This window comes from Megascapheus bottae, chromosome 17 (assembly GCF_031878675.1).
Source record: "Megascapheus bottae isolate mThoBot1 chromosome 17, mThoBot2.hap1, whole genome shotgun sequence".
NCBI classification, from domain to species: Eukaryota; Metazoa; Chordata; class Mammalia; order Rodentia; family Geomyidae; genus Megascapheus; species Megascapheus bottae.
In genome coordinates this window covers 16,424,939-16,437,286 of record NC_143525.1, presented here as the reverse complement: position 1 = coordinate 16,437,286, position 12,348 = coordinate 16,424,939, and the positions used below count along the sequence as shown (strand labels likewise).

General features: G+C 43.7%; 1 protein-coding gene across 5 annotated transcripts in view; it reads left to right on the top strand.

The window, feature by feature from the left end:
• Tanc2 (tetratricopeptide repeat, ankyrin repeat and coiled-coil containing 2) overlaps positions 1–12,072 on the top strand; it is a 247,578-nt gene extending 235,506 nt beyond the window's left edge. For all 5 annotated transcript variants that reach the window (XM_090349974.1, XM_090349973.1, XM_090349972.1 and 2 more), the window contains 3 exons: positions 2,518–2,664; positions 5,723–5,823; positions 7,501–12,072. In XM_090349974.1, coding sequence (XP_090206100.1) covers positions 2,518–2,664; positions 5,723–5,823; positions 7,501–9,463 — 2,211 coding nt within the window. In that variant the 3' untranslated portion in view covers positions 9,464–12,072. The remainder of the gene's footprint in view (positions 1–2,517; positions 2,665–5,722; positions 5,824–7,500) is intronic.
• The last annotated feature ends 276 nt before the right edge of the window (positions 12,073–12,348 follow it).

The window sequence follows — 12,348 nt, the reverse complement described above, 5'->3', positions numbered from 1 at the left end:
TGTATGAAGAATCCTCCACATTGTGACAATGATTATTTTTTCCTAGAAGCAAAAGTAGAATGCTTTTCATAGGTAAAGTATAATGGTACCTAGCTATAATCTCTAGCATTAGGAAGTGTAAGACAGGAGGATTACAAGTTGGAAGTTAGCCTACACTACATAGTAAAACATAATCATAAAAAATATGGGGGGAGGAGCTGGGAGTGTGGCCTAGTGGTAGAGTGCTTGCCTAGCATGCACAACAACCTGGGTTCAATTCTTTGGTACCATATACACTGAAAAAGGCCAGAAGTGGTGCTGTGGCTCAAGTGGTAGAGCTCTAGCCTTGAGAAAAGCCCAAGGATTGTGCTCAGGCCCTGAGTTCAAGCCCCAGGACTGGCAAAAAAAAAAAATGTGGGGAGAAGGGATCAGGGAATGCCATTTCATAGTAATGGCTCCAAAGGTGGGGATCCTATTTTGCCTTGTCAAGAGAGACAGAGCAGCCTGTCCATGACTGCAGCTGATCAATCTAGTTTTCCATGGTCACTAACAGGTGGTAACATAGAATTTTACACAGAAAGTTTTCTAAGTGGGAAATTCAAAAAAGGTAAAGAAAAATTATATAGCACAGCTATTTTTCTATTGATCTTAAATTTCATATTCAATTTATACACACATTTAAAAAATTAAAATAATAATAGCCTATCAGAATCCTCAAATAAGATAACGAAACCAAAAAAAATAAGACTTACAGAATGTGCCAGTCACTCATTGACTGATAACACAAAAAGGTATTAGAAATCAGGCACTGATGTCTCACATTGTAACCCTACGTACTCTAAAGGCTGAGATCTGAGGATCTCAGTTCAAAGCCAGCCTCGGCAGGAAAGTTGATGAAACCTCTGTCTAGTTAACCACCAAAAAGCCAGAAGTAGAGATGTGTTGCAAATGGTAGAGCACCAGCCTTGAGCAGAAAAAAATTAAGAATGAGAGACACTATGTTCAAGCTGTTCAAGATAACACACACACACATACAGAATCTTTTTGTACTCAAAGTTCAAGCTATAATCTTTGTACCTCAGTACATACACACGACCTATGAGAAGTTCCTTAATGATGTTTCATATCATAGTCATCAGGTTAGCTATATCATCTTCTCCTGGAAGTGATACAAATCTAACCCAAATTTAGCAGTGGGCATCCCTGAGACATTTCCAGATCTAAAAGATGGGGGAAAGATTCTGAAGTATGTCATTTCCCCCTCCTATTAGGAGTTTAAGAGCTCTAGGAACAGAATTCTATTTCCTAAGTACGCTTTGAATAAGACTCATGATAATCTAGAGCTTTCTGGAAGCATAAGTCCTGCCCAACTTTATTTGATATGCCTTCAAAGAAGGTCTTCCTGATTCTAGGTATCATATTTATGGGCCTCAGAATGGCGTTATTACATATTAATGACCTGATCATAATGTAACTTCTGATATTCCAAGGCAAGGAATCCTATTCCTAAGGAAAATAGGCAAAACTATTACTGTTCTCACCCAGAAGTGTTAAAGAAAAAAAAAATAGCCAGGTGCCAATGCTCACGCCTGTATTCCTAGCTAGTCAGGAGTCTGACATCTGAGGATCTTGGTTCAAAGCCAGCCTAGCATAAGAGTCCGTGAGACTCTTATGTCCAATTAGCCGTCAGAAAACCAGAAGTGGTGCTGTGGCTCCGGGGTAGGGCAGTAGCCTTGATCTGAAGAGCTCAGGGACAGTGCCCAGGCCCAGATCTCAAGTCCCATGACCAACAAAAAAAAAAAAAAAAGAAAGAAAGAAAGAAAAGAAAAGAAAAGATTTGGAGTACCAGAGCAGTTTCAACTATACAGAAAGAATAAACTAGTGGATAGGAGGGGGTAATAATGTCTGTTCCTTTCAGGACTCAAATTACAGATTTTCAGATACAAAATGTAAAAAAATAAATAAAAATTAAATTTAAGGCTTGTATAACTAGAAGTGCTCCTAAATTTACTTCCTCTTGGAAAATGTCTCCTACAAAGTCAGGTGAAATTACAAATTCCAAGCTTCACTTCTAAAGTGCTACCTACCATATGCATGTGCCTTTTCTACAAACAATACCCATACATTGTTATTTCCTTCCATAAGCTTAGGGAAGCCACAGCTGTATGGTTTTAGCTCTCATATCATTCATGAGAAAGAAAACATGATATGCTAGAAATAAGGCAGAAGCAATAACTACAATGCTTCAACCAGAAAGTTGTGGGGAAAGCACAATTAACTTTGAAATGAGCAAGATTGCCTCTTTGTAATCCCATTGGGAAGCTGTAACCTAGGCCTTCCATTGAATGAGACTTTGCTTCTCTGGTTTGTGACAAGTATTCTGTTCAGCCTTTATTTTCCTGCAAGGTAAGTTTCCAGTAGAAAGACTGTTCCCTTCTACTTGCACCATCAACTATAAGAGCAGGAAAGTCAGTGACAAAACTTATTTCAGCTGCTCAGCACACCAACTGTGCACTTTTCCATCTTGTACTCCATTAGAAAGGTAAAGTGAAGGAAGCTGCCCAACGCTACCAATATGCTCTGAAGAAGTTTCCCAGAGAAGGGTTTGGTGAGGACTTGAAAACCTTCCGGGAACTAAAGGTGTCTCTCCTTCTCAACCTCTCTCGGTGTCGCAGAAAAATGAATGTAAGTCTCTCTCCTTCACTTCCTTTCTGCAGTCACAGAAGTTGAAAGTTTATGCCACTCAGTAGCTTGTACCAGGCCCCTGACATCCTCTGTCCCATTTGGAACTTGGTTGTCCTTCACAGAACACTGACATTTGCATTTTCGAAGACAAGCCTAGATACAATTTGTCAAGCTATAGGAAAGTTAGAGCTAAGTATTTTGTAGCATTCTGAATTTTTACAATCCCCACTTAAACGAGATTGGAATATCATCAACCTATTCCCCTGGTCTTTAGGAACATGTGAAGGCAGAAATCACTACAAGTCCAGCTGTAATTAAATACAGATTTTAGTCATTCTCCTCCTTTCTAATATATGCCCTAGTCATTTATGGAAGAGCTGGGAAAAGGACACAGAACCATGATCTTCAAGGTTTCGTTTCTGAGGCTATTCTTGAACTTCTTACTACCTTATCTTTGTATTCCTGCATGCCATGTGTCTTCTTGCTCTGAAGGGAATCTTAGAACTTTTCCCAGCCTTCTTTTGTCTCCCCAGCCCTTGGTCCTTCTTGCCTGCCTTACAGATATACCTTAGATGCTCTGAGCCACAGCTCCCTTTTCATACAGATACTCCTGAATCAAGAAACCTCTCTTAGATACTGGAAATTGCTATGATCACATCAGGAATTACTGACATCCACCAGCCTGAGCTCTAACAGTTAATAAGGACATAAAACTTAGCCAAACAGGAACACTGATCAGTGAAGAGCTCAGCTGAACAGAAACAAGATTTCAGCCTCAGTATCAAGGGATCTGCTATCAAATCCAGAAAGAGCATTTGTGTATATGATCTTATATCATCTGTCCAGGTCCTAAAACTTGACATTGATAGGAGCCCTGGGATGGACTTGGCTGTTTCAGAACAGTTATGGATTGCAAAGGTAGAGTTGTCTACATTGCTGAGAGGACTGGGGACATGGAAGAGGTTTCTTTTAAGGGGAATGGAAGAGGGGAAGATGTCTTGGTAAGGCAGTAAGGTTCTTTTGCATCATATTTCTCTCTGAAACCAGAGAAATAGCCCTAAGGGTTTCCTGTAGCCCAGCAGATTGAGAATGAAGCAAAACTCACAAGTATCTGCAGACCCCTCTGACATTTTCACCCTACCAAATACTCTGCTTTTTAAAAATCTTCTTTGCTGGGCACTGTTAGCTCACACCTGTAATCCTAGCTTCTCAGGAGGCTAAGATCTGAGAATTGTGGCTTGAAACTAGCCTAGGCAGAAAGATCCATGAAACTCTTATCTCTTATTAGTCACAAAAAAAAAAAATAAGATGGAAGTAGAGATGTGACTCAAGTGGTAGATCACTAGCCTTGGGGGAAAACTCAGACACAGCACCCAGGCCCTGAGTTCAAGCCCTAGGACTAGCACAAAAAATAAGTCCCCTTTGGTAGTACAGTGGTACAGTGCTTACCCAGCATGCTCAAGGCTCTGGGTTCAATTCCCAGCACCAGGGGAAAATATAAGAAGAATTCTCATACTCCCAGAAAGAATTATTATCATAGGAGAAAAAAATAAACAAAACTAGGTAAGCAGAAGAAATAGAAGATGGCCTGTTCAACTTGTATATTTTCTCTCGAGCTCCCTGTTGTTTAGAAAGCTAGTCATTAGATTCATACTGCTGAGCTCCTGAAGTCTGTCTGCAGTAGAAAATTTTCCTTTTTTAAATTTTTTTTAACCTATGCAAGCCAAGCGCAATGGCTCATACCTGTAAGCCTGGCTACTCAGGAGGCTGAGATCTGAGGATCATGGTTCAAAGACAGCCCAGGCACTAAAGTCTGTGAGACTTTTATCTCCAATTAACTACCAGAAAACCGGAAGTAGCCCTGTGTCTCAAGGGGTAGTAGCCTTGAGGAGAAGAGCTCAGGGACAGTGCCCAGACCCAGAGCCTGGCCCATGACCCAACCAAAAAAATTTTTACCTATGCTTCAGAGCCTTTTTTTCTCCCTAGAAGCTTTGTTTTCTGTCTTAGGAATACTGAATGTGACCAGAAGCTACTGTCTCAGACTTTTTATCTTCTCCTTTAGCTTAGTTTTTAAAGGAATATTTTTAAAAACCTAGACTTGGGGTTTAGGATTTAGCTTAGTGGAAGAATACTTGGTACTCGCTTAGCAAATGCAAGGCTCTGAGTTCAGTATTCAGCTCTGAAGGAAAGAAAAAGAAGAAGAACTACTCACTTGGATTGTCTCTTCTGATATCTGTTCCTGAGGGTTCTTAGAGGAAGAACAGATGGCTCCAAGACCATGTTGTTCCCAGGACCTCCAGTGATAGCATAGATCCCAGTCAGAGCCAGGATCCTTTCTTGTTTTTTTTTTTTTATTTTAAATGTTTGCCAAGTAAGAAACTAGACAAGAGATCAAAAAAAAACTAGACAACAGGTTAAAAAAAAATGCTATTCAAAGTACAGTGTATTGAGTACCTATGACATGCCGTGCCAGGAACTATATATGACCCTTAACTGTTTTATTATACTTAATCCTAATACTAAAGTAGTTATGAATATCAAAATACACAGCACACCGAGTAGTTATGAAGCAGACCAGGGCTGTGTGAAATCTACCTTTCCTCAGATCCCTTACTCCTACACTCCTGGAAAGCCAAGGTCTAGAAGGTGCAGCAGGAACCTGGGGAGGCAAAGTGTCCACACAGATGTATATGTGTTTGCTTTACATGTGTATGTGCAAGAAGACTACAGGTTGCCAGTTTTAGGAGATTGACTTAGAAACACTAGTCATTTGGCTTCTGGGCTAAAGAGAATTATGGCTGAAAAGCAGAAGCCAAATTAGGTTTTTAATATGCTGAACAGATAAAGTCCAAGAATGGATTCAAGCACACATAGGTCAAAGGCACAGGGAATTTTCAGTCTGTATATCACATGGTTAAAGCCATGTCCAGGCATGTCCATAATCCCAGGTATTTTATCCATAAATGTCAAAAAATGTAAATATAATTTGTTTTATTTCCAAGTTGTCTATTTTTTGTATTTCTTCACTGACTCATTTGCACACCTATTGTAATGACAGGATTTTGGAATGGCGGAGGAATTTGCTACTAAGGCCCTGGAGCTGAAACCGAAATCTTATGAAGCTTACTATGCAAGAGCAAGGGCAAAACGCAGCAGCAGGTGAGGAAAGAGGGAGAGAGGGAGAGAGGGAGAGGGAGAGGGAGAGAGAGGCAGAGAGAGAAGCAGAGAGAGAGAGAGAGAGAGAGAGAGAGAGAGAGAGAGAGAGAGAGAGAGAGAGAGAGAGAGAGAGAGAGAGAGGAAAGCAAGAGGTCTCTTTTCTAAACAATTTAGCCAAGGCAATGTAGGTTACCTTGGGGCATATGTATTCAAATGTATCTGTACTTGAAGACTATTAGAGACAGGCTTTCAGGGTAGCTCCAGTAGCAACACAGTACTCAGCTCAAAGTCAAGAAATCTTCTGAGCTCTGAAAACCAAGAGCACTTTATTTTGGGAGAAAGGTAAAATGGAGAATGGCATTTTGTTTCAAGAAGACTCACGTCTCATTTTCCAGCCTTAAGCCAGATAGCGGAAGAGGTCACTTAAGCAAAACATCCCACCAGCCCTTTTAAAGAGAAAGGCAGGATGGGTCACTGTGTGTCCCAGCCTCCTCTCTTTTCTTACAGGCCTTTGGCAGCACCCTGGATCATTTAGCTCTCCATGTGGCATTCTGTTCAAGTCTGGTGGCATCAACCTTCCTCATGTAATCACCCCCCATACACACACACACACATAGAGTCCTGTTGCCAGTATTGAGAAATGCCAGGTACCCTTCAATGTGCCCATCTTCTGTAGTTTGGTCACTGGGCATGAAAGCCTCTATTAAGACATAGAATCTTCTGTCATTGTTCTTTGGAAAACTTGTCACTGTCATTGACTTACCCTGCCCAGCACTCTACCTTACCTCACCTTCTCCCAGATTCTGAATGGGAAAGGCCTGCTTTGAGTTCACTGCTGGAACTAGAAGGGATAGGACATGAAAATTAAACACAGACTGAAGCTAGTGATGACCATGGAAGTGATGTATTAATTGTAACTAGCTAAAATGATACATTTTTTTACAGAAACTTGACTACCAAGTTCTCTTTTCCTCTGGAGTTTTCCCTTCCCACAAATCTAGTTGTCCCTTTTCCAGGCAGTATTAGCAAAGAGGATGGGAATCTGTCTTGACAGTTCATTTCCTTATTTGCAAATTAGAATCTCAGCTCAGCCCTGAGTCAATTTAGTCAGCAAGCTTACATACCCGCCTGGCTTTGACCTTGTGTCATGAGACAGCAGTGCTACAGGGCAGAAAGGACAGCAGAAGGATAAGGTTCTTCCCTAGGACAGAACAGGCCTGTCATTTATAGCCAAAATGCTGAGAATATATTTTGAAAATGTCTGCTAGATCAGCAAAATTATTAAATATTAATTATTGTTCCTATTAAGCATTATTCCTAAGCTACTTGACAGTGACACTGTAAATGACAACCCCATATACGCCCTCATACCACCTGGTATGCATTTGGGCACGCGGAGCATCTTCCCGAAGGGCCTGGCTGGACTGACACAACGGGGACTTTTCTCCACAAACCCCAGAGGCCAGAAGGAAGATGGAGGCTGACAGGGCTAGGAAATCATTCTGGGCTCTGGAATGACAGTCTGCTGTTTCTTTCTTACAAATCAAACTGAATCAGACCTCCCCAGACCCCCACAGATGCCACCATAGTTCTCTGAAATAGTGGCCATGTTTTTAGCTCTTGGTAATTTCTGTTGATTCGGAATAACTCCAGTTCATGTGTTTGCATTTTGTCAAGCAGACAGTTTGCAGCAGCTTTAGAGGATCTGAACGAGGCCATCAAGCTGTGTCCAAACAACCGTGAGATCCAGAGACTCCTAATAAGAGTAGAGGAGGAGTGCAGACAGATGCAGCAGCAGCCACCACCGCCACCAGCACCATCTCAGCAGCCTCAGCAGGAGTTACCAGAAGAAACAGAGCCTGAACCACAACATGAAGATATATACTCTGTCCAAGACATATTTGAGGAGGAGTACCTGGAACAGGATGCTGAGAATGTTTCTATTGGCCTCCAGACCGAGGCACGACCCAGTCAGGGGCTACCAATAATCCAGAGCCCACCCTCCTCCCCAGCACATCGGGATTCAGCTTATATCTCTAGTTCACCTCTTGGCTCTCATCAGGTTTTTGACTTCCGCTCCAACAGTTCTGTAGGCTCCCCTACCAGACAGGGATATCAGTCCACCTCGCCTGCACTTTCTCCAACTCACCAGAACTCTCACTACAGGCCTAGTCCTCCGCATACTTCCCCAGCTCATCAGGGTGGATCTTACCGGTTCAGCCCCCCTCCTGTGGGAGGGCAGAGCAAAGAATACCCAAGCCCTCCCCCTTCCCCTCTCCGGAGAGGCCCTCAGTATCGGGCCAGCCCTCCAGCTGAGAGCATGAGTGTCTATAGGTCCCAGTCGGGTTCACCGGTGCGTTATCAGCAAGAAACAAATGTTAGTCAGCTTCCTGGCAGACCAAAATCTCCATTATCTAAAATGGCCCAGCGGCCCTACCAGATGTCTCAACTTCCTGTAGCAGTTCCCCAGCAAGGGCTCAGGCTGCAGCCTGCCAAGGCCCAGATTGTGAGAAGTAACCAGCCCAGCTCAGCAGTTCATTCAAGCACTGTCATCCCCACAGGGGCCTATGGCCAGGTAGCCCATTCCATGGCCAGTAAATACCAGTCTTCACAAGGAGATATGGGAGTAAGTCAGAGCCGGCTGGTTTATCAAGGATCGATAGGGGGAATCGTAGGGGATGGGAGACCTGTACAGCATGTCCAAGCCAGCCTGAGTGCAGGTGCCATATGTCAGCATGGAGGGTTGACCAAAGAAGACCTTCCACAGCGGCCTTCCTCTGCCTACCGAGGTGGCATGAGATACAGTCAGACACCACAGATTGGGCGAAGCCAGTCCGCATCCTATTACCCAGTCTGTCACTCCAAACTAGATCTAGAGCGCTCCTCCAGCCAACTAGGTTCCCCTGACGTGTCTCATTTAATCAGAAGACCTATAAGTGTCAACCCTAGTGAAATCAAGCCCCACCCCCCAACTCCCAGGCCATTGCTGCACTCCCAGAGTGTGGGCCTCCGATTCTCTCCATCTAGCAATAGCATCTCCTCCACCTCCAACCTCACTCCTACTTTCCGGCCTTCTTCCTCAATTCAACAAATGGAGATCCCACTGAAACCGGCATATGATAGGTCATGTGACGAGCTGTCGCCAGTGTCTCCCACTCAGGGAGGTTACCCCAGTGAGCCCACCCGATCCAGGACCACACCATTCATGGGGATCATAGATAAAACAGCCCGGACTCAACAATACCCCCACCTTCACCAGCAGAACCGGACCTGGGCAGTGTCATCAGTTGATACCGTTCTCAGTCCTACATCTCCAGGCAACCTGCCTCAACCCGAGTCCTTCAGTCCGCCATCATCCATCAGCAACATTGCCTTTTATAACAAAACCAACAATGCACAAAATGGCCATTTGCTGGAGGACGATTATTACAGCCCACATGGGATGCTGGCTAATGGGTCCCGTGGAGACCTCTTGGAGAGAGTCAGCCAGGCCTCCTCCTATCCCGATGTGAAGGTGGCTCGGACCCTACCTGTGGCTCAGGCATACCAGGACAACCTGTATAGGCAGTTGTCCCGGGACTCCCGACAAGGGCAGACATCGCCTATCAAACCAAAGAGACCATTTGTGGAGTCTAATGTTTAAAAGACATTTGTTGGAGTGAGACCCGTATGTTTTCACTGCACACATTTTCAGGCTTGGTTTCTACATTTGAGGTAGTTCTCTGGCTTAATTTCTCATGTAGTTTCTGTGTGGTGTTCAGAGGTGGCAGCCCACATGCTGAAATCCTTTGCATGCAGCCGACTGGGAAGCTGGCCTCAATGAGCCAGGACTTCAGTTTCTCTGGTCTGTGCCCTAGCCACATGCTCTCTCCCTCCCTCTCTTCCAATGCCAACGAGGAGATTTTTGTGCCGTGTGCTTTAACCCAGGGAGATCAGACACACTGGTCAGCTTTTTCCAGGAGACAATCGCTTTCACTGATGTTCTTGTTATGTAAATGTCTTTTTCCTTTTCTGGAAAGTAAGATGTTCTTATTCGTTTTCTTCTAGGAACTTTAGAAAGTGTGATGCCCCTTTGCCTTTGCATTCTTATCCAGTGTTACCAGATAGCCACCCCCAGTGCATTCCTGTGTCATGGCCTCCTCCCGCTCACTGCAAGCTCCCCACAGTCTTCAGGTCCAGAAGGTTGCTTTATATTGCTACTGGCCTTCCTATGGGGCAAAAGGATCTAGGAGAAAGAGAGAAGAAAAAGAAGAACTAAATCTGTTAACTTGAAAGAAAACCCCAATATAGCTATTTGAAATGTCACTCCACTGATTCTTCCAAGAGGCACTTTAAGAACATTTAGGAAACAGCCAGCCCTTTAAGAATGTTCGTCAGCCAAGGAAAGTCAATGAGAACTCTGGGTATTTTTAAACAATTCACCAAGGATTTGTTTTGCATGTTTTTTAACAGCTAATCCCTAAAAGCTACCGATCTTCTAGGGGTAGAAAAGGGAATCATACATAGAAAGACAGAAGAAGGATCTCAGTGAAAGGCTACAGAAACTGTCTTGAAAAGTCTACTTTTTAGATCAGGAAACATCACTGAGTACCAGGTTCCTCAAAACAAACTTCCAGTGGCTGCTGGTGCAATAACCCTGTTAGCTGCATCTCCACTGGAGCCCAGCTCTGTCCTTCTGGCCTTCTTTTCTCAAACCCAGCGGTGAAGAAAGTTGTTCTTCAGAAAGCTAACTGGATTCTCTTAGGACTCTTAAGAGAAACTCCCTAGGGTTTCCACCTAGGGCCATTCCCTTCCAGTCGTTAACCTAATTCCATATCTAGACCTAGAGTTTCATTGTCTGCTATCAAAGGACTTATGTCTTGTATAGGAGCACTGGGGTGGTATTTGAACATGAGAAACAGCAAAATGTTCAGAGATAACAACAGACCCCTTCCAGCTCTGTTTTCTAGCCTAGGGTAGGGGCACAAGACATGTGACAGGAGGTCTCTTCCCCCATCACTGTCTACACATCTGGGTCTTACAGTTGTTTGTTAGCCTAACCTTGGAGAGGCTGAGGCCACTAAGAGGTGGATAGCAAAATAACACGGGAACCAAAGCCGTAGCACGTTCTTGGCACTAACTGCCCATCAGCTCTTAAAACTAACCAACTCAAGCCGACAAATAGCTAAGAGTAAACAAAGGAGCACTAGTCTTCTGTTCTTAGGAATCATTCTGCTCTTGTAAATAAAGGGCTACAGAAAGGGAAGTTCTCTGAATAAAATCCAGCTTTTGACCAGACCTTTCCGTGTTCACTGAAAGGAACAAAGCTGAGATCAAAACATTTCTTTACTAGTTTAGATTCTACCAAGTAGACGGCCCCCCTCAGAGCCCCCAAGCCTAAAGCAGGCCAGGACTCATCGGAACCAGACATTTTGCACGCTATGATGTGTAAGGGTTGCCTCCTACTCCAAGACCATTGTGGCCATCAGTGGCCTTGACCTGCCTAACCCATCTGCCCCACATCAGCTGGATGATAGGTTTAGCTATAGTATTAACCTGTAGAGCTAAGAACTCATCTAAGGCTTCTCACCTCCCTTTTTGCCCAGGCCTCAGCCCTGTTGGTCTCTCAGTATTCTTACCCTATCAGACCACCTCCCAGTGGAGCACTGCTCTATTCTAAAGAACTTCCGCCTACTAGAAAAGGGTCCCTATTTGTCCAGAGCGTCATACACACCACCTTGTTCACTTCTCCTGGTGGCTCTTACAATATCACCACCACTACCACTCCTCCACAGGGTCTCTCTGGGTTTTCCAGGAAAAACGAGATTTATTGTCTCCACCTCACTGCGCAAAACACCTAAAATGTCAGCAGACAAATGTGATTCTTTTTTAGCCATCGTAAGAGAGAGTGAATATCACTACTGGGCGCCCAAGTTTTTGACTAGACAACTCCAGCAGGAGCTTCCCGGGGCAGGAGACCAGAGTCTTCTTTTGGGAGCCGACTGCCTGTGCCCTGTTTTGCTACTTCACTGCCATAGGACGATCTTAGTACTGTAATTTAGAGACGCCCCTCCCTAGAGCAACAGGCATCTGCCGAATCAATGTCTGGCTTTGGGTGGGAGGAAAATTTTTCAATGAAACTGGCAAGTTCTCACCCAATTCACATCATCCGGAAATGGAAACTGGTGATAAACTTCAGCTTACAGGTTTCTCACCAAAATGTGTGTTCCGTTTCCTAGAATCCTTGCACTAGTGGGTTTCCATCACATCGTGTCTAAAAATGGGTGCACTTTACTGTTTGAATTTGTAACTGATAAATACTGGATATTTAAGTGTGAGTAGTGTCTTCATTAGAAATTAGCAGAATCGCTCTTGTCTTTTAGTGTATTTTCAAGGGAAAAAAAGCAAGGAAAAGAAAGAAATCAAGCAGTGGGTACACTTATAGCACAAGAAATAACTTGTATATAAGCATCAAAAAGACTAAGAATTTTTAAAACTTAAAAAAAATATTTGCAGCGATTTTAAAGTGCTTTTCCAGCAATTTTCTTA